Source organism: Talpa europaea, assembly GCF_964194135.1.
Source record: "Talpa europaea genome assembly, chromosome: 12".
Lineage (NCBI taxonomy): Eukaryota > Metazoa > Chordata > Mammalia > Eulipotyphla > Talpidae > Talpa > Talpa europaea.
In genome coordinates this window covers 55,199,291-55,223,908 of record NC_140079.1, presented here as the reverse complement: position 1 = coordinate 55,223,908, position 24,618 = coordinate 55,199,291, and the positions used below count along the sequence as shown (strand labels likewise).

Sequence of the window (24,618 nt, the reverse complement as noted above, 5' to 3'; positions counted from 1 at the left end):
TTTAAATTTCCTAGCAATCATGCCAGTGGAAGAAAAAAAGTGAAATTAATAGTGAATTTTATTTAAACAAATATATTCAAGATGATACCATTTTGAGATATAATAAAAGCTTTTAAAATATTTTTTAAAATTTTTATTGAATTATTGTTGGTTTATAACATATAGGTTTCTGGCATATAACATTATAATCAACTTCCATGTATATTACATTAAGTTTACCACTGAAAGTTTAATTCTGTCCTTTACCATATAATTGATCCCTTTTACCTGATTTACCCACCCCACTTCCCCCTTCCTTTCTGGCAACCACTAATTTGGCCATATAATCTAAAAGTTTATTTTATATTATTGAGTTCATTTATTTGTTTTGTTTCTTTATGTACCACAGGAGTGAAATCGCTTAGTGTTTGTCTTTCTCCCTCTTATTTCACTTAGCAAGGATCTCTTGGTCCATCTTTGTTGTTGCAAATGACAAGATTTCATCAATTTTTAATAGCTAAATAATATAAAAATCTTAATGAGATAATTTACATTCTTTGTGTTAAATCTATAAATTCTAATATAACACAACATATTTCATTTCTGACTAGTTACATTTCAGAACTCAGTAGCCACATGTGGATAGTGGGAGCTATGTTAGAGAGTAGATTTCTAGAACATTTTCACACACAGCATGGTGCACAGGTCAATAACATCAGCATCTCCTAGTCACTTATTAGAAATGCAGACTCTCAGTTCCTGGGCCTGCTAATAAGAATCTGAGTTTATATAAAACACTCGATGCTTTATGTACAGAATAAAGTGAAGTGTGTGTGAAGGGGCAGGAGAAGAGAGCATTTGCCTTAGGAGCCTTTCATATTGGACCCTATGATCCCCCAGCAATCCCATCTTAGGAGAGTTCTGAATGTTATCATCTCCATTTAAACACACGAAAACAGGCCTTCCTTGTGGTGCAATGAGTTGAGCGCCGCCCTGTGAAGCTCTCCGCAGCTTCTGCGGCGCAGGTTCAATTCTGGCTGCTCAGAGAGATTCCCACATGGTGCAGCAGACCTCTCCTGCCTCACCCACTGCTCCCCTCAGCAGTGTCTTCGGTGAGTCAGCCTGTTCTGCTCCCCACGCCAGCTCTCTCGCTCTCTCTCTCTCTCTGGTGAATTCTCTCACCTTCCTGGGCCTATACCCCAGTTCTTGTATAAATAAATAAATCTTTAAAATTAAAAAAAACATGGGAAAGCAAAAGCTTGGAGAGTTTAACTTTTCACAGTCAGAAAACTCAGATGTACTTTAGAGCCAGGATTTATGTCTCCCTTGGTGCTTCATGGGGAAATCTTTGCCCTACTCAGTGTTCTTCTTTGACCATCAAAAACTGGCTGTAGTCAGTGTCCTGGTCCCTGTATCTAAGTAATAAATGTGTCTAAGTAATAAACTTTGGTGACCAAGGACAAGCCTCTTCATAGTGAGGCAGAGATGTGAAGAAAGAAGGCCAAGCAGTGAGAGACATTTATATTTCCAAATTCTTTGTCCTCATTCACTAGAGAAAGTTAACATTTATGGGATGCCACGTACCAGGTCGCGAGCTAATGTTTGTGGCCCTCCTGTGACAACATTATCAGGCAGGTACTATTATTGTGTCAACCACAGTGGTCAGTAAGCAGAGGCTCGCGTGGTCACCCCCTACAGACATCCACACTGAGTCCATCTGGCTCCAAGGTCTGGGGTATGACCCTGCCTCAGCGCCTCTCCTCACATGGGCCTCCTGCCCATGTGAGGCAGGAGCTTCACAGGGCAGCACTCAACTTTCTCCTGTCGCCTCTGCTCACATCCAACACATCCACATTTTTTTGGTTGTAAGTCAGTTCCCAAGAGGAAACTGCTGAGTTAAGCTCCTCTGGTAAAAATCCTTCGCCAAGACGATGACGGGTTATTTTATAGATTAGCCTTGACACCTGCAGCTATTTCTAAATGAGGCCAGGCTGGACTTGCCACCCTCCACCTCCTCTGAGGGGCTCTGGCCCATCAGAGGCTCTGGGACCAGCCCCGGGAATGTAGTCAGACAGGGTGACCTTTCTGTGCCTCATTTTGCTTGTCTGTAAAATGATCTTGAGATGAGGTGCTTCATCTACCCTGTGAGGCTTGGGTGAGAAAAGCTGTGCAGAAGCCCAAACTGTTAAGCACAATGAAAGTGTTGGTTACTGAGGTCATTCTTGGATTCAGGGTGCCTCTGATTCCTAGAGATTGAAGAGAGTGTTGGCCGTGTGGCGTCTGGCATCTTAGCTCTTTCTTCAAATAATCTTGGAGATTTAGTCAACTTTAGAGATAAACAAATACAAAAAGCATAATTGCATGTTGTGTGAGCAGAATAGCCTCTGAAGAGAAAATAGCATCGAGTCTCTCAGTGAACGTGAAGGGGCTGTTAGGTGAGGAAGGCAGAAGGAGCAGGCCCCTCCCATAACTACTGCGGGTGACCTGCTTGACAGCCACCTCAATGACATTCCAGTGCCTCCTATTTATGGAACACTGGGTTCTGGGGTTTATATGTGTTGTCTCTATTCCCACACAAGTACCCCACCATGTCAGGAGGGGGGGAGGGTTATCTTTAGTTTACAGTTGAGGGAAGTGAAGTTGGCAGTATTGAATAACTTGGCCTCAAAGTCAGGAAGGACAACCCGGGTCTGAGCCCTGGCGATCTGACTCAGTGCACCAGAATCTCCTCTCCCAGCCATCATCCACCTGGGTGTCTGTTTCGGTAATGAAGTGGGAGCTATTCACAAGACAGCTAAAATATTACCTGAGGAATAATTTAGGTGCCTTGACCTCAGCTTATGAGAGACTCTGGTGTTAAGAACAATCTCCTTTGGGCCTCCCTGGTGGCGCAGAGGTTGAGCGCTGGGTTGCGAAGCTGCCCGCAGCCTCTGCAGCGCTGGTTCCATCCCTGGCCACCGGGCGAGGGTCCCACATGGCGCGCAGACCTCTCCTGCCGCCCGCTGCTCCCCTCAGCAGTGTACTTCGGTCCTTCTGCCTGCTCTGCTCCCCGCTCTGGCTCTGGTGAATTCTCTCACCCTCCCACACTTCTGACTGTACCCAGTGCTTGTATAAATAAATAAATAAATAAATAAATAAATAAATAAATAAATCTTAAAAAAAAAAAAGAACAATCTCCTTCACCTCAAATGGGAGAAAGTCTTAATTAAGAATGCTCCCTCCATTGTGGGTCACTTAACACCTGTGCAAACTCAGGCATATCAAATAATATGTTCAGGAAAGAAGAGCCCCCAATTTGTAGTTTTTGCTTGAAAACATCCTAAAGACTTTCCTGTCCCCTGGCTTCTCCCACAAGTACAAAACAAGATAAGGAAAACATAGAATACGATAATGTCAGGAAAAAACTTCCAGAGAAAAACCCCTTCGGGGCTTCGGGCAACCATCTAGAGGAGAGTGCTATCATTGCCCCATTTAGCCAATGAGAAGGCAAAGTCAACCCAAACCATTTGGCAAAGTCAACCCAAATAGGAACCTATATACGCTGGAATTTGAATGTAGGTACTCTGGGTCCAGAGCTCAAATGTTTGCTAAGCCAGTTCTCCAACTCCCTCCCAGCATAGGCATGGCAGATGCACCTGCGGTACTTACTGTTATGTTTTCACAGGAATGTGGGGAGCCCTGGAATAAAATAAGCTATGGACTATCTGCAGTTGTCACTTGAGTCATTGCTTCCAGGGCCTAGCGTGAGCTGGCATACAATATGTGCTCAATAAACACATGAATTAAGGAATGATCAAGACGCTCCAGCTTTTTGATGGGTAAAAAAGAGAGTAATCCCTCAAACGGAGCAAAACCAAATGTCCCGATTCATTCCCCAGCTCTTCATACCTAAAGAGCTGGGGGTTTGATGGCTGCATAGATGGGGCTCCAAGGACTCTGCCTTGCAGGGTAACCTACTGTCCAAGGACCTGCCTCCTAGCTTTGCCAGGGAAACTGCAAATAAGAGTAGAGGCTCTGGCAAAGACACAGCTGGATTCCAGTGCTTCCTACTTGTGTAAATTCAGGCACTTCATTTGACTTCTCTGTTCCTTAGTTTCCTCACCGTAAAATGGGACTGATAATAGTATCAGCCTCAACAGATTTGTAGAATTGAACGAGTTGATACATACCAAACACACTTATAGCAGTGTTATCTCTTGTCACTTTCCTTCCTCTCAGGAACCCAGACCCCTTTTCTTGTTCTATTTCTCAGTCACTTACTGAATCAAAACTAGACCCTGGAGAGTAAGATTCCTAAATACAGGACCATCTCTTTGCCATGTCCCTTAAGCTCCTCTGTCAAGGACAGGGGGCAGGATTAAGATGAGCAACAACTGCCTTCTGATCAGCATTGTTTGGGGGGGAGGTCCCTAGAAGGTTCTGGGAAGAGAAGGAGACAAATGACAAAGTGGTGGGCTCACAAAAGGGGCCTGTGACAAATGACTGGAAGGACTGGGTGGACAGATGGAGAAGAGCAAAGGCCTCTGTCCTTTTATTGGAGAACTCCTTGTGGCTCCCTGAACAAGACAGTGGCTCCCCAGGGGCCAGGCTAAGGGTTTGTCTCCCCAATTCTCTCTGCTGGGATGAGTAATATGGACCGGGGCAGAGGGTCTATATCAATCTAGCCCAGCAGAAAAATGAATGAAAATTGAATTCCCCAAGGAGAATCTGGGAGCTGTTATCTAGACAGAGATAAATCAAAGGATGCCACAGAGACGGGAGGAGCAGGTTTCCACTAGCAGGAGAATAATTAAGGAAACAGTTTCAAAATGCAAATGATGAAAGAGGGTTTGAGAGGAATGAAGACAAGGAGGAGATTATTGGAGACGGGGTGACAGGGAGCAGGGGCCAGGAGTTTGTTCCTCTGTGGAAAAAGAGACTGGAGTTCAGGATTCCTGGCGTCTGAGGTTGAACTCACCCACTCTGGGAAGCTACTAAAATGTAAGGGTTAGAAGACACACACGCTTGTTGTGTGCAGTGGAAAGAGCACCAGATTGGGAGTCATCAGCTTGGTTGAATTTCCAGTTGGCTCTGCAACTTACCAGCAATCTGACCTTAAGCAAACCACTTAACCTCTCTAAGTCCTGATAATCAGACCCAAGCCCATGCATGATTGTGAAGAGCAAACGAGATAATATATGTGGAGGAATTTTGTAAAATGCAAAGTGGTAGACAAATGCAAGCACGCGAGAAGCATTTCCCTAAATTGGGTTTCCCTCAGAATCTGATCCACTGACAGGTTGGGTTTGGTTCCCGGAAATGTAATGTGCAAATGTTCAGAAAGTACTGGGTAGTGTTACTGGCTATCCAGCAAATGTCTGGGCAGAACTAAGACCTGGGGAATATCACACCACTACTGGCCTATCCTCTGGTGCCCACTGAGTTGTGACTGAATGGCACAGGTCTGAGGGGTCTCTGAGGACCACTGCTTCTGGGAGGTCACCTGCCAGCCCAAGAGAAAAGTCCTCCTGGGTCAGCTCAGAGTTTTAAGTCCAAACAGATCCACCTGAGGGTCTTTCTGTCAAATTCAGCCATCATCCCATTCTCTGGGGTTAGAGACTAACTTAGCACATGTTGACCTCAGTTTTTTCATCTACCAGGTAGGTATAATTATGCCACTATTGAATGGTTATAAGGAATAGATGAAATAATGCAGATGGAAGCATTTGTCTTGGTGCCTGGCACAGTTTTTAAACCTTCATAAATGTTGGTTGTTTTTATTACCACTGGATTGTTTTTATTACCATTGGATACCATAATATTATCATTATCATTATTATTTTTACTATCAGCAGCAGCAGGCTCTGAAATGTCTGGTTAAGGAAAGCTTTTTGTTAGGGCTTTTATCATTTACTGATGGGAAAGCTGAGGCCACAGGAGGGAAGTGAAATAAATGCCTTGGCAGATGTTGATGATAGTGGAAGGACTTGGGACTCTGACCCAATTCACACCTGGACACTAGGAAAGTCCTGGAATGTGGAAAGGGCATTTATTGGCTGAATTGCGTTGTGTGGATGTGTGAATGCCTAGGGATGCTGGGGAAATGCTACCCAACATTCAAGGACTGAATGCTATATGGACATCCCAGGGTTCTTCTGCCAGGGATTGAGGTAGAAGTGGCAGCTCCTGAATCAGCCTCCCCCCGCCCCCGCCCCCCCAGCAGAGGAGTGTCCCTCTTATAGTAAAACTGCTTCTCACCCAGTGACAAGCTGGTGGTATGCGAAGGGACCAGGGCAAGTCCCAGGCAGTTTCATAGCAGAGGAGCAGGAGCTGCAGAAGTCATGTTTAAGTATAATTTTAAATTATAAAAGTAATTATCACATATGTTCTACACTTGCTGCAGATAAATATTTTATCTTTTATGAATATTATTACAAAATATAACACATTTATGAAAAATAAATGTGTTATAGAAACAAATTCATAGCCTATCTCTGTCATAGTCTTTTCCTCCAATATATGTTTGAATAGCATTTTGAGAGTTCCTTCCAGTTTTTTCCAACGTATTTGAAAGGATTGTAATTTTTATTATTTTTCTGCATTATATAAATATGCTCATTGAAGAAAGTGAAAAAAGGCTAAAAGAACAAAACAAAAATATCCCTATAAGGTACTTAGATATCTTAACATTTTTAAAAAAGAAAATGCTTTTTTTTTTCTTAAAAAAAAACAACAGTTCCTATTGCTTCATATTCCTTCCCCCATTTCCTAATGAATCTCAATTTCCTATATTAAAGATCCTTCTGCTGTATTTTCTAATAATTATATAACATTAATTCTACTTATTCTAATTTATTTAATAATCCCCTATTGTTGGATATGTAGGTTATTCTCTTTTAAAAATACTATACACATCCTTGCAGCTGCATCTTCATAAATACTGTTGATTATTTTCTGTGGATAAATTACTATATGAATTGGGTCAAATCCATCACACTTAAGGCTACAAAACATTGCCAAAATGCTCTCAGAAGACATTATCCCTTGTTATATCCCCTACAGGAAATTGTTTCCTAATTCCCCTATGCCCTAGTCACAATGGGTATTATCACCACTTTTATCTTTGAATAACACTTTCACATATTTATAATCATATAAGATTGCATCCTGTTTTTGAAAAAAATTAGTATTTCACAAGCACTCCTGTGTTACCTGGCTTCATAACAAGTTTCAATAATTGCGTAACATATAATCAAGCAAATTTAATATACTTCACTAAACCACTTTTTTTTGCTGGATATTTAGGTTTTTTCCCTCTCCAAAACATAAGCATCTCCATGCATGTAAGTTGTTTTTGAATTTTAGATGATTTCCGTGGAAAAGAAAAGTGGACTCACATGAGTTAAAGGGTATGAAAAATTTATGGGTTTGATACATATTGCCAACTTGCTTTCAAACGGATTTAAGAGCTTATACACAAACCAGCGATATTTGTGTGAGTACCAGTTTCAAAGCATCTCCATCAGCACTGAATTCTACATTTCCTCCCCAAACTGTCATTTAACAGACAAAAAAAAAAAAAAAGCAAAAAAGAAAAGAAAAAGAAGTAAGGTATGTACTATGCTGTTTTACGTCTTTTATTGTTAGTAAGCAATTTTATTTCTGTGAAAAACATTTGGTAAACCCTGACGATGTCACCGAGTTCTTTGCTTTTTTTGCGCACTGGAGTCACCTCGCAGGCAAACAGGACGGCAGGGGAAGATGCCAACCCAGTGCCAGGACACATACAAGTAAAATTGTGCCCTCACTGAAGACAAATTCTAAGTGTGGACGGCCACACTATCCCTCCCCCCAACACACAGACGCTAGTGTCCCCCGTTTGGGGACGACGCCAGGAGAAAGAACAGGGGACTCTCTGGAAAGCTGGGACGGGCATTCAGCCCCCCTTCCCAAGGAACCGGCCCGCACGAGGCTGGAAGTTCCTATCTGTTTACATCTCTGGAGCGAAATTCTGGGTGGGGGTGTGGCGAGGCTGGGGTCCGAGAGCCGCGCGGGTGCGGTGGCCGAGGGGATGCGCGGCCCGCGCCTGCAGGCTGGCGGTGCCAACTGTGAACCTGACGGATTAGAGCGCCTCCGCGGAGACCTCGGTCCTGCGTTGGGTCTACCTTTTGGTTTCCTCCAGGAATTGGCGTTGAGAATTTCAGTGTTTGTGTGTGCGTGTGCTGTAAATGTCACGAAGCAACACAGTCCCTTCGCGGAGTCCGGGCGGGTCCGCGCGCGCGCGCCGCCGTCCTGGGCGCACAAGGTCGAGAGTAGTTCAAAGCGCCCGCGGTGGCAGCGCAGCCGGCGGAGCGGTCCCCGGGGACTCAGGGCCAGCTCCAGCGGGGCGCACGCGGGCAACGCGGCCCGGGAGGCCCCGCCGCCCAGAGGCGCTGAGCCCCGACGAGGCCGAGGAGGGGGAGCAGACTCAGGGCTGCAGGCCGCGGCGTGCGGGGGCGCGCACTGGGGTCCCCAGCCGCGCCACCTCCGCTCGCAGCCCCCGGCCGCCGCGTCCAGCCCGCCGCCGCCGCTGCGTGACTCGCGTGTTCCGGGCCGAGTACGGGCTGTCCCTGGCCCGGCCTCAGCCAGACGCGGGGGAGAGAGCAAGGGCTGGGAAGCGCCGGCGGGAAAGGAATTGGCTAGAAAAAAGGAGGAGGAGGAGGACGAGAGGATGGAGTCATCTGGTGACCGAGCGAGCTCATTCCGGTGGAGAGAAGCCCAGGACCGCGAGCGCACAGGGGGACACCGCCTGAGGCCCTGGCCTCCGAGGGGTCTGCCTCCCCCTTCCCCTTTCCTCGGATAGAAAGGAGGGGAGGCGAGAACATGCGCCGCCAACCCTGGCGGGAGCCCCAAAAAGACCCACGGAAACCTGAGAGACCCACGCGCCGCTGTCCCGGACCACCTGCTGCCGCGGCCGGCTCAGCCGCAGTATTTATACCCAGGACGCGCGCCAGCACCTCGGGGTGGGGGGCTGGGGAGGGGGGCGCTGTGCAGCCGCGAGGCCACGCCCCGCTCCCTGCGGCCCCGCCCTCCTGCCCGCTCGGCCTCTCTTGGGGTGCGGGGACCCCCCACTCCGGCCGGGGTCGTGCGTCCGCGGCCGCGGGGGGGGGGGATCGGCTGAAGGGCGGGCCTCCCTGCGGAAAGCGACGTCACGGCCGCTCCTGCAGTGTGAATGAATCAAAATGCCTGGGTGACCGCGGCCTCCGGGCGGCCGGCACGCGAAGGGTGGAGGGGGAGGGAGAGGGAGCGGGCGGGGGAAGGAGGAGAGGAAAAAAGCCAGAGCTGCAGCAACAGCGTCTCCTCAACCCGGGATGTGCACCAGCCCGGGAGAGCGAGATCAAAGGGATTCGAAACAGACCGAGGGCTGGCGGGGGAGGGGACAGCCAGCCTGTGGAATCCTCCCGAGAGGCGGAGGGTCCAGTTGCCACCGTGACTCCAGCGGCCACCGTGACTCTGGCGGCCTGGTTGGGGTTTTCATTATTATTTTCAAATTTCTGAATCCAGCTTGAGCGAGAGAGCGAGAGACCTCCGTGCACTGCGACTCGCTGGCTCTCGCTCCGAGATGATGCAGAGCGCAGCCGTCCCCGCGGAGGGGGCTGTCAAGGGGCTCCCGGAGATGCTTGGCGTGCCGATGCAACGTAAGACACCCCCCTTTCTCTCTGATTGAATTTGATAACACGACAGCTAGCAGCCGCGGCCGGTGCGGGGCGGGCCGGACGCTGCGCGTTGCCTGGACCGGAGGGGCGGCGGGCGGAGCGAGGGACCGACAGCCCCGGAGCAGAGGCGGTCACAGGGCAGGGGCACCCGCCAGAGTGCGTGGAAGGGCCTGGATCTTGGCTTTTGGAGCCAAAAGTGAAAGCCTCCCGGATCAGGCTCCTGGCGAACCTAGGGTACCAAACTCCGCATCCCCAGCCTATGGATTTTCTGGGAGCATTGGAGAGAGTGTTATTTGGGGCCATTTGGGGCACGAGCTGAAGGCCAGGCCTGTCGGCGGGGTGGTCTCCACTCAAATCACCTTGCGCTGCGGTCAAAGCGCCTAGTACCGCTAGTGCAACTTCACCCCAGCTGGCGGGAAGTTGGAGAGCGCGTCCCCCGCCTCTAGGGTTGGCGGCGGGGAAGTCCAGGCCACCGCTCCATCCCCGCGCAGTGCGTGCGCGCCCGGGGCGTCCGCAGTGGAGGCTGCCCACAGCGCCCGCCGCCCGAGCTGCCGGGGACTGCCTGCTCCTAGGGAGGGAGTCCACTCGCCACGTTCCAGCCCGCCGAGGAATGCAGGGGAGGGAGAAGCGACCGGACCAAGTTGTGAACTCTGGGACAGCTTTTGCGCACGCGAAGGCAGCCTCTCAGAATGGGTCCGACTCGGAAGGGGAGTGACTGGTGGGCTGCTCGCCCTCGGGCTTTCTTCCCACGCCCCAAATTAGCAAGGGGCAGGAGCTCCATATTTATCCCCAAGTCAGTCTGCCTGTCTGTCTGTCTGTCTGTCTCTCTCTCTCTCCTTCCCTGTATGTGTGTGTGTGCATGGGTGTGCGTGCGCAGGGATTTTCCCAGAGGGACTCTGTCTTCGTTTTACATTCCGGTACCGAGAGTCTGCGAGGGAGAATCTGTGCGGAGGCCGATGTAGGTACCTGGCGTCGCCGAGGGGCGGACGCTGTGCGAGTCTGCTTGCAGGTTCGCGCGCTCCGCGGACCGCCTCTGTCAGCCTGGAGAAATCCCTCATTCCGCTTGCCAAGGGGCTGTGCTTCTGCCCGCTCCTTTTTAAGCCAGAGGTCGTTACAGCCTTTAGGTTTATTTTAAGGACCGGTTCATCCACTGATGCTGCCTACCTACGTTCTCGGGAGCGCCAGCGCGCCCTCCTGCGCCCGGGCTCTTCCTGGCAAGATTTCTGCCTCGGCTACACCTCAAAGGGCAGGCTGGTGAGCCTGTATCCCGGGCTTCCCTGAGGGTTTCTGAGAAGGCACTAGAAGAAGACAGACCACCCCCCTCACCCCCGCCCAAGCTATTTACGTTGTTCCTTGACAATAACCCACCGTTATCCTTTGTGTCTTTTTCTGTCAACTGTCGACAGTTTCATTTCTGTGCCGGACCTTGGAGAGTTTATTACCGGCTAGATGTGTTTGTAAAAGGTGTTGGGGGCTCACTGCCCCCCTTTACTGTCGTCATCCCACCACAGGCAGCAAGGGAGTGGGTTTTCAGCCCCTGTAGGCAAAGAACACAAGCCCTGGCAGAGGTACCCCAAGTCCTGAAGCTGATCTAACTCTGTGAGTGATCTAGCTGCGTGCGTGTGTGACTCCAGTCCTTGTTGTCTAGGTATGCCTGTGCTTTAATAGCTGTGGTCAGAAGGTGGCCTGGAAACACGGACAGTGAGCCGGCTCTATTCTGATGGTTTTTCTTGGGATGTCCAACACACTCTCAGATTGCCTCACTTTTCACTTCTCTTAGAGACAACTTTGATTTCATCATCATGAACTCCATTTCCTAAAAGCCTGGAACTCATTTTCACACCTACAGTCAACCAGGGCTCTGAGTCTGGGTTCTAACTGTGGAAAACTTAATGGGGTCGGAAAAAAACTCTCATTCCAAGGCAGCCCGGCAAGGCAATACCTTCCTTTTGTCTTGACCTGTTCTGTGGCATTGGTTGGAGGAGGCACTGGTCAAAATGGAAAGACCCTATCCCTGAATACTTTGGAATACCACTTTCTTTTTTTCTTTTTAGATGTATGTGGATTGTACCCTATTTCCGTTCCAGCAGATCTGGCCATTAGGTATTCAGTTGTTGGTACTAGGAACTAGGTTACACAGCTGCTCTTTTGTGGACATGGAGCTAGAAACTCAGGATAGGGGTGGGAAACAGCCTTTGGGTCTTAGGGAGGAAGGCGGGTAATCCCAGGGAACTACGAAAAGGCCATCCCAAGGGGTCCTTCCGAACGCCAAGTGGAAGATTGGGTTGCTTTTTTCCTCCCACCCCCAATACACAGGCAGGTTCTGTATCTTCACCCTGAGGCATCACAACTGAATCTCTTATAAGCACATGTCTAGGGCTCCCCTAACCTCAGTGCTGCTGGTGCCTTGGCTTCTAGGGGCATTTTAGACGGTTTTAATCCAGTTTGCTTTCAGTGGTCAGAATATTCTTTTATTTGGGGGTGAGTGAAGGGCATTCCCTTCAGAGAAAACTTACCAAGTAATGTAATCATTTCTCTTTCTTTGCTGTCCTCTTCTTTACACTGAATCCCCTTCCCCCAGCCACTGCCCGCTCCTGGGCAGACAGTTCCTTAGTGCGGCTGCCTGCCCTCCTCCTGCGGCACAGTGGCGGAGAAGCTGTGGGTCTGGTATCAGCCTTCACTCTCCGACAGCCTCAGGGCAACCAGATCTGTTCTATGAGCATTTCAGACTTCTCAGGACAAGTTGTGAGAGCAGTTTAGGAAGGATCTGGTGAAGGAGACTGGGCACTATCTCAAGTGCAACTTGGGGTAGAGACCATAGCCACCCCTTAAATCTCCAACAGTCGGCTTGGCAGCACCCCATCCTGCCTTTCATCAATGGTTACAGAGCTCCTGGCTCTGGGTGGTGGGGTGCTCTGTTTGCAGGAGGCTGCGTGCTTGGGTCATGTCCAGCACAGCCCAAGTACCCCTTTTGAAGGCTGAAGTGTCTTTCTCTGGCTTGGATAGATTTAGAAAGAGACAGCATCCCAAGTCAGTGGCGCCAGGCTACTGGCCCATTATTTAGGGACTTGGTCTCTTTCTCTATTGTTTTAGGCATAACCTGCCTAAGTCTGGGTCATTCCCTCAGCTCCTCGGGAGTATAGGAACACCAGGATCCTCTCAGGCACCACCTTGGCACGAAGAGTGTCCCCAAGTCTCTGTCCTTCCGGAATTCAGCAATCCCTGCACACATCTGGGCACCGCTAGCCCCTCATGTCTGCCAAGATCATTCAGAAAAGTTGAGGACTTATAGGAAGGACATAAATGATGCTTTATTCACCCCTTGCTCTCAGTTTTGACCCACTGCCCATGGAGTCTCCCTGGGAACCCAGGGAAAGGACAAAGACGCCAGGTCCCCTGAGAACGCTGGCTGGAGAGCCTGTCTACCCAGGTGGGAGGAGTGGGGGAGGGTTACCTGGGGCACCTCAGGTCTCTTCCTTGTCTCCTAAAATATCTACCTCTATCTGATCTTGGATTTGGTAGGATCTGGATGAAGGATTTCTTCCCAGCACCAGTGTCATCCAGAACTCCCCCCCCCCCACATTATCATCTTTCTTGAAAGCCGTTTGTTAGCAGGTGGAGTAGACTCATTTACACAGGTGACTGGAGTTCTCTCCAACTCTGGCCTGCATTTTGCTCTTTTTTCCATTCCTGCCTTTTCTGATTGAGTTGAGGAAAATTCTGTTTTTTTCCTTTTTTTTCTAGGAGGGAGGGAGGGAGGGAGGGAGAGAGAGAGAGAATTATATCAGATTTTGATAGAGACAGCAATCCTGGCACTGCAAATCTCTGAGTCACAAAAATATTTTCAGTTTCCAACCAACTTTTAAAGTCCAGATTCTTCTTGACAGTAGAAGGGGATCTCGAGGCTTGGGGATTTGAACTCCCTAAACACAAGGATCCCCGCTGAACCTGTGACCAGAGCTGCGCACCTCCCAGGAGGGAATCTGGAGAAACGGTTGACCTCGGCAGTCAGGGCAGCGACTGACGATCGCATCCGAGGGGCGATGGGGCTCTGTTCCACTGCCTGGTCAGAGAGGGCAGCCAGGACCTCAGGGGAACTTAGGAAGGCGCAGCACCAGTGAGCTCAGGGCACGGAATTAACGACTTAACCCTGACCAGGAGCCGACAGGTGGAGCGGCTAAGGGGCGAAGGTCTGCGCTGAGTGGTCCCCAGGGTCCAGGAAAGCTGGGGAGTTGGGGCTGAGAGGAGAAAGCAGGACCTAACTCAATGGTTTCCTAGCGTGGTCGCGATCCGGGCTTTAGGAAAAGCAGCGCCAGGCCCCGCTGGGCGGGAGGGGAGTCCCCAGGACCCGCGCAGCGACCTGCGTGACCTCGCTGAGACCCGGCCAGGACGCCGGCGGCCTGGGCGGCCTGCGGAGCTAGCAAGGAATTCCTTCAACTCGCGTTTGCTGCTCCCGGCGGGCGGTGCCCGATCCCGGGCGCTCGCTCCCTGTGTGCCCCGGGGTTTTTGAGAGCTGGCCCGTGGAGGCAGGTGCAGAGAGAGCTGCCTTTTGGAGAGAAGGTTGTGCGCGCACCGTCTCCGCAGAGGTCGCGGCTGCGAAGTAGGCAGGAGACGGCACCGCCTCTGTGTCCACCGCGCACCGCATGCGGCCTTCCTGCGCTGTGGCCGGCGGACTTCAGCACCTGACGGTTCCTTTTCCCAGCTGATTCACCCGAGAGGCCCCGAGCGGGCTGAGATCGGCCAGCCCCTTCTCTGCCGCCTTGGAGGGGTGGCGAGACTTTTTCCGCCCGAGGATGCGCGGCAAGCTGGAGAGCCGACGGCCGCCCGGCGCAGGAAGCCCGCTGAAGTCTCCCTCCGTGTGCCCTTTCTTTCCCTCGTGTTATGCATTTTCATGCTGTGCATTGGGGGTGACCAAACTAACCCCCAACGCGGGCGGCACGAGCCTTCCCGTGACTTTTTAACCTTAACGCGGTTCTCCGGTGAGGGGAGAGGCTCCTCTTTCACAGAGCCGGGGGCAGCCCGCGGGTTCCCGCTTCGCGCCCCCTTTCGAACCTGGGCTGCAGGTCCCGCTCCCCGCGCTTAGCGGACCTTGACGAGAGCGCCAAACGGGTCAGACTCCAGAGAAACGAAGTCTCTGCCTGGGCAGCTGACGGTATAAAATAACTCGACCCGGTGAGTTGGTGACACTGTGCGCCTGAGAAGACCAAGTGGCGCGGGTTGCACCCTCCGAGAGGAAGCCGGCCAGGGACAGTGCGGGGGGGGGGGGGGGGGCTTCACCCCTGGCGCCCAGAGGCTGCTTCATCTAAGATAGGTGGTTTTTGTTTTCTTTTTTCTAACTTTTTCTTAGACGGCAGGGCCAATATATTTTTAAAGGAATCTGAAGCTGAAACTAATTAGGAAGGAGAGAAATTACTAGCAAAGCCCGGGCAGGATAAAACCCGGGGCGGCGGGAAGCAGAAGGAAGGAAGACCTAAGCTGGGGGTCCCTCCTGGACACGCCAAAACCAAAGCGGGTTAAGGCAAGAATGTAGGCTTGAATGCTGGGGGATTAGAGCTACGTGAGTCCTCAAGACGTCTTGGAGACCGCCTACCTGACTGCAAATACTGAGGTCGATTTTTTAACAAATGCAGTCCTCTGAGAGGTGAGGTAGGGTTGGAGGGAGGCGGAGAAACCGGTAAAGCAATTTCTTTCCACTGAGCAGACAAAACAGGGCTCACGGGCCTCTTGTATTCTGAGCAGTGACCTGATGACCCCGCTGACCAGGTGTAGACAGCCTCAAGTCCTAAATATTTCCATTGTCCTAACTTCCCATTTGCCTCGGATTTTGTGCCCTTTCTTTCACTTGTGCTACAGTCAATTAGTGATTACTTAGCACAGCATTAGCAGCCAGAGTCCAGAGAGGCACCCTGGCCGGGATGCAGTGGAGGGAGCGGGGGTTGGGTTGCACCTGTAGTGTCCAAGGATGGAAAATTAATTAAGAGGAACTAACCTTCTTTCTGTCTTTGAGAAATCTCCTTTGAGCCTCTGGTTTTGATCTAGAATGGTGGACCTTCGGTGTGTCTCAGATGGGAAACTCGTCTCCTCCAAATTGAAGAGCTGTGGGTGGGGGAGGGTTGTGGAGTTGGATGGAAGAACTTGTGTCATTTCTTGCGGTCAAGGAAATTTATCAGGATTAGAGCTGAGAAGCTTTGGAATGCATAGAGACTTGGAAACAGTTTAGCTGATGAAAGGAGGAAAGGAGCATTATTATCCATTTTGGGAAATCCACTGCTGAAGACAAACTGGAAGTGGCAATTTGTAGAACCTCCTGGATTCAGAGATGGCTGGGGGTGTGTGTGTGTGACATTTTACTTTTGCAATGATTTTCTGCCTTTTCCCCCTTCCTGAAATGCCCATAAGACAGATCTGAGCAAACAAGTCTACTGCTTTTAGCAAATTCCATCATGGCTTGAATGTCCGTCTCCCCCTGTCTTTCCCTTCTTCCTTTCTCCCTCCCTACTGCCTCCCCTCTCTTAGTTTTCTCCTTCCTTTGTGCCCCTTTATGCATGGAGGAAAATGGTTTTGTGCCTGAATTCTCAGCACAGGGGTTTTATTAAGGACTGAGTAACCAACATGCTCAGGGCGGGGAGACACCCCCACCCTCTTGCTGGGAACCCTGAGAGTGAAGGGCAGTTTCAGTGTCCAGGACAGATGCCGCCCTGGAACTGGGCTATTGTTTGTGGTGAGAAGAAATCAACTAAAAATGGATGTACTGTGAGGTTTTGCCTTTTTCAATCCTCAATTTTATAGGAGACCTGACCAAAATGGAGCGCAAATCAACCATTTTGAGGCACTGATGTAGAAAGTAGGTGGACAGGTTGGGTTTAATTGGCAAAATTGAAACTGATTCTCCCTTGGAGCATGTACTTTGGGTTAACTATTAGTGATGGGCTGAAAATCGTCTTGGGAAGCAAGTCCTAACTCTTGTTGTTATTTTGGTGCATTTCTTTTCTCAGCTCTCCCTGCCTCCCACTTCCCTCTATCATATTGTACTTAGTCTGGTTCTAGCTACAAAAGTTTTACTGCGGTACGTCAACCCCAAATGCCTTTAAAGTGTAATTTGCTTTAATTATAATGTTAGGGGGTTAAGGATTGGTTCTGGGAATAGCTTAATAGAGACAAAACTTGCAGCCAAATTAATTGAAAGTTTCTTCTTATGAGGGAGAGGTTGCCAAACATATGGAATATGGTTACAGAATGAGACATCAGAAAAACAAATTGTGGAAATTGAGCAAGGATTAAACGTGAAAATGGAGTGCAAATAGATGAGGCAACAGCATTTCCATAGATTGTTTTGGATTTGTTTGTGATTTTCTGTTTTATTTGCAATTACAGAGACTATTGGATGTCCTGCTGAAGAATACTAATTCTGTGTCCATATATAATCTAGAAGATTACCCCGTCCTTTCACATACATATTTACACTGTGTATTTTATTTGCTATGGGAGTCCTTCCATTAAAATGCTATCCAAATTCAGCCTTCAGATGGCAACATCGAAATTATCTGTAGGATACTTTTGAATTTAATTTTCTATTGAAGAGGTTACTATTTTTGAGCTGTCAAAGAACAAGAACAAAAGAGATTTTCAAAGGGGCCCCAAATGACCAAATGAAACAAAATCTGAGGGGTGGTAGGAAGATTCTGGAGGAGAAGTGCTGGGGGAAAAATCTACATTAGTCATGGCCATTTTTAATATAAGGATTTTCTGATCTTTTTGTAGTTGTTAATCATTTGTCAAGACAAACTAGGAAAAAACCAGAAATTAGAAAAGACGTGTACAGATTGATGTGCTTTTAAAATATATAAATATAATAGAAAATACAATTTACCTTAAATGTGATGCCAGTTTTCTTTTTCACTAGACTTTTCCAATATTTTTTGTGGCTGGCCCAGCTGAACACAGTCAGTGTTCAAATGTTGTCACACTGAACACAAAAACACTGGGGTGTTCAATGTACCTTTTTTCCTTAAGTTTCAAAGGCTAAATATTGAGATTTTGTATTTCAGCTGTGTTGTGTATGAGATGAATCTTATGAGGTTGTGAAAATCTAGTCAGTGAAAATTTATAAAACATTTTGGAAAATTATATTCTGGTATCCTCAGATACATTGATTTAGAATAAGGAGGAATATAAAAAGGAAGTTATAAATTATTCAATAAAATGAATTGTTTTAAGTAGGTAAAAAGCAAATAAATTTCCAGGAGGGGAAGCACATCCTGTTAGGATTTATCACGTAATATTATCCTGGGGTTCAGACTTGTGTGAGACTGCCTGCCTGCACTGATACGTTAGTCCTCGAGTTCCTTAGATCACAATTCTCAAGTAATTCAAAAGGGGAGTTGCAGTCAGAAAACAAGATTTTATTTTCAGTGGTGATGGTGGAGACTTTGAATAGGAAAGTTTTATTTTTGAAATATATATCCAGTAAATGGGGCTTTTAACTAGCTTAATTTTAATTTAACTACACCACAGTTATAATTCTTAGAGTTGGATATTCTAAAATTTGGGTATGAGTTTAGGTGGGCATGCTATCATACTTGGTATGCCCTGTGGGCTTACATGGATATACTTTAAAATTAGGGACCCCCAGACTAAATCAACCCCCATCAGAGTGTTTCCCCAACCTGCCTTTTAAAAACCATCTTCTTTCTTACTAACGGACGAGTAATGTCTGCCACTGACTGTAGTTCCCCCGCCTCCTATGTGGGGAAGGAATGGAGAATTCCAAGAAAAACATTTGCATAATATTTCAAGTCTGTATGCCCATCCTGAAAATTGTATTTCGCTACTCCTTTCAATTTGTTAACACATTAAGTTAAATATTAACACAAAGTTAACACATAAAGTTAAATGTTTTTGGAAACATACAAGTGTTTCCAAATATTATTTTTGACAGCAGTCAAAGGTGGTAGGCATGGCTTGAAAACACACACTTGTAGAGGTCTGAACCTCCCTTAAAACAAATACAATGATGTAAACCAACTTTACGTTCAATAAACATAATTGAAAAAATAAAAAAACAACTTCTTTACTCCTTTTAAGAAGTCACCTGGAAGAAGATTTGGGGGAAAGCCACCAGGTAGAGGTAGCTTTTGCAATACCCTTAGAAGCCTACGTACGTCTTCAGGCAACCCTAGAATCTGTCTTAGAGAAAAAAAAGTTCAAGCCCCAGGTTGGCCCCCAACCTTGTACCCCTAGGGAAGCCCTTTTCAATGTCAATTCACTTTTCACAGGGTCTCTGGGAAGAGTAAATAAGTTTGTTAATGAACGTGATGAAGGTCAGGGTGCTGGCAATCTTAGGTGCTCAAAGACCAGGAGCTCCGTCCCATTTGGCAGCTAGAGCTGCCATAAGAAGGTTGGGGTGTTCCCGAGTGTCCCAAGAAGATGGCCAAATAGACAGGGATGTTGTGGGAGTCTGCAAAAAAAGGAACCCTGGGAATGTCTTTCACAGAGCCAGTCTCCCACTGAAGGAAGCGAGAAAATCTTACCTGACCATTAAGCTCTAAAGTCAATGTTTGAAAAAACAAAGAGAAGAATTCTCTTTACCCAAGACAAAAAAAGCAAGGTTGTATACAAAGCTCCAACTTAATAAAATATTATTCTGATCTCAGAGCATAGTTAAATGAGCATTATTCCTATGAGCACAGAATAACTTAGTTTAAAAAATATTTAAGTAGCCATCAGTATTATGAGTCCAATGGAAATATCTGAAAATTTTAATTCATTTCTTCACAAAGGTGCACCTTCTTGAATATATTTTAGAAGTCATTGTCAAGTGTATTAGTTCTAGTTTTAGTCTCTTTGGTGGAAAAAATTTTCCTCACCCTGTTGATCTTCTGTGACCAAAGAGATAGAAAACCTCATTTTTCAAAGAATTAAAATCGATCAAACAAACAAACACAAACCATCTCTGAAATGTTTCACGGTGGCCCCTGATTCCTTGAGAGCATTTTCTTGGAAATGAAGAAACGTGAGTGGAGAATAAAAATACACAATATTTATTATATATCACCAGAGGGAAGTGGGCAATTTGATTACCACAGATCACATCAGACTTTTTGATCTTTTCTACTTCCCAGCTTTCTGAAACTTCACCAATGGAGAAATTTAGGGACTTAAAATGGAAACTATTTTCTGACGAGCCACTCAGAAAAATAAGCTTGGGTACCTCAGGTTCTTGGAGGGCGGGGTTTTATGTCTGGGTTTTATAAGCTTCCTTGATGATGAAGTACATTAAGCTACAGATAAAGAATTTTTAGCCATTATCAAATAGGAACTAGTCACTTTTCTTTTGGGTATTTTCTTGGTGTCGCCAAGAAAAATACTAGAAACTTTGAATATTAATTGGACCTAACCCACTCTTGTCTGAATATATTACAGCAAACATAAAATGAGGTCAGGAAATTGGTAAACTCATCTCCAATGTCCTCACCATTCAGATGTGAGGAGTGAATTCACGGCAAATTTGTCCTTATTCTGTAAAGGGAGGACTATGACAGATTTCCTTATTCCAAAAACTGAATCTTTCTAAGCTTGCATTGTCTGCTGTTCATACTCTGGAAATATGTTGATCAAAGAGGATGGGAATCTTCCAGCTGCTTTGGAACTAAGGGGATAGAGGAGAGGTGTGAATATTTGGTGGGGGTGGGAGTAGGGGAGAGAAAAAAGGTATATAGAGAAATAATGAAACATGAAGTAATTTTGATATACTGTAAATACACAAATTCATCTTGGTGACTGGCCAAGAGATAGGATGAAGAAGGGGGCTGACCCTTGAGCGTGGTCTAGGCAATGGTATTATGAGGCTTGGGGGGTTATGTTGATTATCTAATGGACTCATGCAGCAGCCCTGAGACACCCTTATTCTCCCCACTTTACAGATAAGAAAACTGAGGTGAAAGAGGTTAAGTGTGTTGTCTAAGATCATATACATGGTAGAGTCAGGATCTAAACCCAGGTTATCAGTCTCCAATATGGGCTTTATTATAAACAACTGGGTAGACCTAAAGATTTGAAGATCTAAACTCTAACCAGAATTGAAAGAGTTCTAATTCAAACCCATCAGTTTTCCAAAACAATGTTTGAACAAAGTGTTTCCTCTTCTCCTTTGAGATTTCTATGGTACTCCCTGCCCATTTTCTCCACTGCTCCAGGGTTGAACAGCTCCCTCATTCGAGAAGCCTTCTTTTCCATAGGAAATGTGGCTTCACAAGAATTTGCTTTTTTGAGTGGCTGTGCCTCAGCCTGTGTGTGAGGACGTGTGTGCTCATGTGACTGTGTGTATGTGTGTGTAAGTATCTATGAGGTGTATGCTCATGTACAATTGTGTGTTTGAGTGTACATGTGTGTATGCACCTATCTGTGTCTCTGTGGATGTGGTATGTGCAGGAGACTGTATATCTGAGTGAGTGTCAGTATATTTTTGTTTATTTGTGACGGTGTGTGTTTCTCTCTATGTCAGTGTGTGTATGTGGGTGTGTCTGTCTTTATGTATATTGTTAGTGTGTGTGAATATGTGTGTGTGTGACTCTATGAGTGTGTATGCTGACTGAGTGGATAGCAGGTGTATCTGCTCCTGCACACACACACACTGCTGCTCTCCCTGAGGGCTTAGGTTTGTGCCTTGAGCCAGAGGGAAGTCTCTGGTAAATGGGCCCTGCCCTGGGGAGTGCCTCGGTGTGGGTGGCCCAGTACCTCTGCAAATTCTTTGACTGATCTAGGGGTGCCATGTCTTTTTGTGCCAGAGTTTACCCTGCAGAGTTCCAGCAGAAAGCATTATCACGAACCCTTGCATACAGATAAAATTAAAAATTTCATTTTAAAGGAAATGCCTCTGCATGTCGCATGTCGGGAACTGTGTTTACTGAACAAATTCTGTTTTAGAGATTCCAAGGGTCTGCTTAAATTCTAGGTTTTAAAGTGGAATTTTGTGGGTCTCCTCTGGTGGCGCAGCGGTTGAGCGCTGGGTTGCGAGGCTGCCAGCAGCTTCTGCAGTGCCAGCTCAATCCCCAGTCACCGGCGAGGGTCCCACACAAAAAAAAATAAAATAAAGTGGAATTTTGTGATATCAAAAACTGCATGAAATGAGTTGAGATTACTAGGGCTTTGGAAATCCTCTTGTTCCTTGGAAATGTAAATTACAAATTTACATTTATAAATTTGTGGCAACAGACCTATAAAATCTCTGTCCTGTTCAGGCTTTCCAAATTGTGAATAATAATAGTAATTATTTTTTATTTATTGTAGGTAAAAATAAGAAAAGTTTGTTATTGCTCTTTGAAAATTTTCTAGATAGTTTCTATTTGATACTAATTTAAACAATTACTTGCAGTGCTATAACCGGAAGTGTAGGGTCTGAGTTCACAGACAAGGATGAATCTGAACTTGACAGACACTATCAACAAGCTAGCACCTTGCATCTGAGTAGAGATCAGAGAGGCAGGGTTCCTGCTTCTGTCCTCCCCTAAGATTAAGTGTCCTTCCCACACCGCACAGGTACACACTGACCAGAGGATCCAAATCTGTGCCTCAAATGCTTCCCTTTGCCCACTTGTTAGATAGCAAGAGAGGTCGGTGACTCATCTACTCCCTGTCAGTGTACACAGGGTAGCTTTGGAACCATCTCTTTGCCTTCCTCCTTCCCACATGAAATGACAGCTTAGACCCAGCCTGGTGGGGTGGGGTGTCAGGCCCCTCCAGTTCTCAGGTCCTGCTAGTCCACCTTAAGCCCATGCTGTTGGTTCAAATCCTAGCTCCCCACCGAGGGGCCTTTTCTGCTTACCTCTCAGAGGCTCAGTTTCCTCATCTGTAAAATGGGCACAATAATATATATAACAGGCTCTTGACATCTAGTTTTATCATGTATCATTATTCCATATTATTTATTATAATATACCAACATCATGAATGGTATATTATGGATCTTTTAAATAGTTTCTACATTACCTTTGTTTTTATTTTTTTAAAAGATTTATTTATTTATGCATTCAAGAGCTGGGGTGCAGGCCAGAGATGCAGGGGGTGAGAAGATTCACCAGAGACAGAGTGGGGAACAGAACAGGCAGACTGACTGAAATACACTGCTGAGGGGAGCAGCGGGAGAGTCAGGAGAGGTCTGCTGAGCCATGTGGGTTGCTCCCTGGCTGGCCCAGGGATCGAGCTGGTGCTGCAGAGGCGGCAGATTGCTTCAGAGTGCGGTGCTTAACCCCTTGGGCCACCAGGGAGGCCCCACCTTTGTTTTTAAATAATGCTCTCTCCCAACATCTACAATACTCTGGGAAAGTGTATTTCAGCTTTTTAAGTTATGAGCACCCTGAGTATATCCCTTCCATGGTTGCATAGCCGGTGGGACCCCAGTTTGGTCCCCAGAACCCCTACTTCTGTGGCCCAGCCTGACCCAGCTCCCTGTCGGAGCTGGAGGCTGAAATGTCTGCTTTTAGCGTCCTGCCTGAACGTGATGTTGTCTCGGCTTCCAAGCCTCTAAAACTCCCTGCCCGCCCTTCTCTGCATACATTAGCTTTAATGTATTCTCTCTTGAATACTCATCATATTAAGGCTCCCGGAAGATACCTTGCTCGAAATAAATTTCATGGGCATACATCCTCGCCCGCATCCCGGTGCATGGGTGGCCGAGAAGAGAAATATAGCCGCAGCTTTCCTGGGAGGCAAGGCCAAGTAACGATGAGGTGGCAATGGGCGGCCCTCTGGCCCCGGAGCCCGGGCCGGGCAAAGAGAGGGAGGGAGCGGGTGCCGGTGGCTGCCCGCGGCGGCGCGCCCGGCGCTGGAGAACGGTTTTGCAGGGGTTCATTGCCTCCCCGGGGCCGGTACCTGACAGCTCGCTCAGGAATCTAGTTTGTGATTGCGAAGCCCCTGGGCGGTGCGCACGGCTGGGCGGCGGGGTACGCGGGGTGAAGGACAAAGGTTGGTGATGCTCTGCGTGCCTGTGCCCCCTAAACACTTCCCTGAGCGCGGAGGGCTTCTTGCTAGGTCTTTCCTTTCCTTTCGCTGCAAAAGATGCTCAACCTTTACCAGCAGAAACCCGCAACCCCATGCCCTTTATGGTGCACTCCTCGTAGTCTCACTTCTGTGGCCAAATCTTTCAGCTGGGGCGTGGAAACCCTCCTTGGCTGCTGGGGGACATCAGTCCCCGCCGGTTCCTAGAGAGAGGCGGGGTGTGGTTCGGTGGCACCTGCATGGGGGCACAGTACCCACTGTTTCCATGGGTCCTTGTTTGGCTACTGTGTGAGGCGGGCATTTATACAGAAATTCTTAGTGAGAGTCAGAGGTTGGGTCCCTAACTTTCCCTTGGTCACAACAGAACCACTTCTCACACCTGGTTACTGCTGTTGTCTAACAGTAACAGCAAATTTGGATTGATTACCAACTATATGCTGATGATGAGCTGTTCACTCTTCACAATCCTAAGAGGATTCATCACCATCCCCTTTTATAGGTGAGAAAAACAGAGGGCAGAGAGAGGCAAAGAAATTGATTCAGTAAAAACTGAGCTAGGATTCAAACCCAGGCAGTCTGGCTCTAGAACCTAAGGTTTTACCCTTTGTTCTATCTACCCCCTCTCCTTTGGGAGACATTCTTGCCATCAGCATGTACTTATCACTTTGCTGGATACATTTAGAACTAAATTTCTTTGCCAAGAAGGAAAACTTTAGGAAAAGAAAAAAATCCCATATAAGTTGGGACAGGCAGCAAGTGTCCAGACCTACAACAATCTGCTTCAGTGAGACACCAGGTAGTTCTTGCAGGATGGTTTGCTTTGAGAATTGTGTCAACTTTCTGGGTCTGACTTTCATACAAATGTAGGTGGCTGCTAAAGTCACATAGGAAACAATCTGTGGTTGGGGGTTTAATTGGGTTTAAGATTAACACTGTGTCAAGGCTAGTGATGACATTAGTGTCAAGTGTC

General features: G+C 47.5%; 1 protein-coding gene across 1 annotated transcript in view; it reads left to right on the top strand.

Annotated features, from left to right (window-relative positions):
* Positions 1-9,559: 9,559 nt before the first annotated feature.
* The window catches only part of LHX4 (LIM homeobox 4), a gene marked incomplete at both ends in the record, with an annotated part of 42,941 nt that continues 27,882 nt past the window's right edge, over positions 9,560-24,618 (top strand). Inside the window, one exon of the mRNA XM_084249475.1 lies at positions 9,560-9,635. Within this exon, the coding sequence (XP_084105601.1) occupies positions 9,560-9,635 (76 nt within the window). The remainder of the gene's footprint in view (positions 9,636-24,618) is intronic.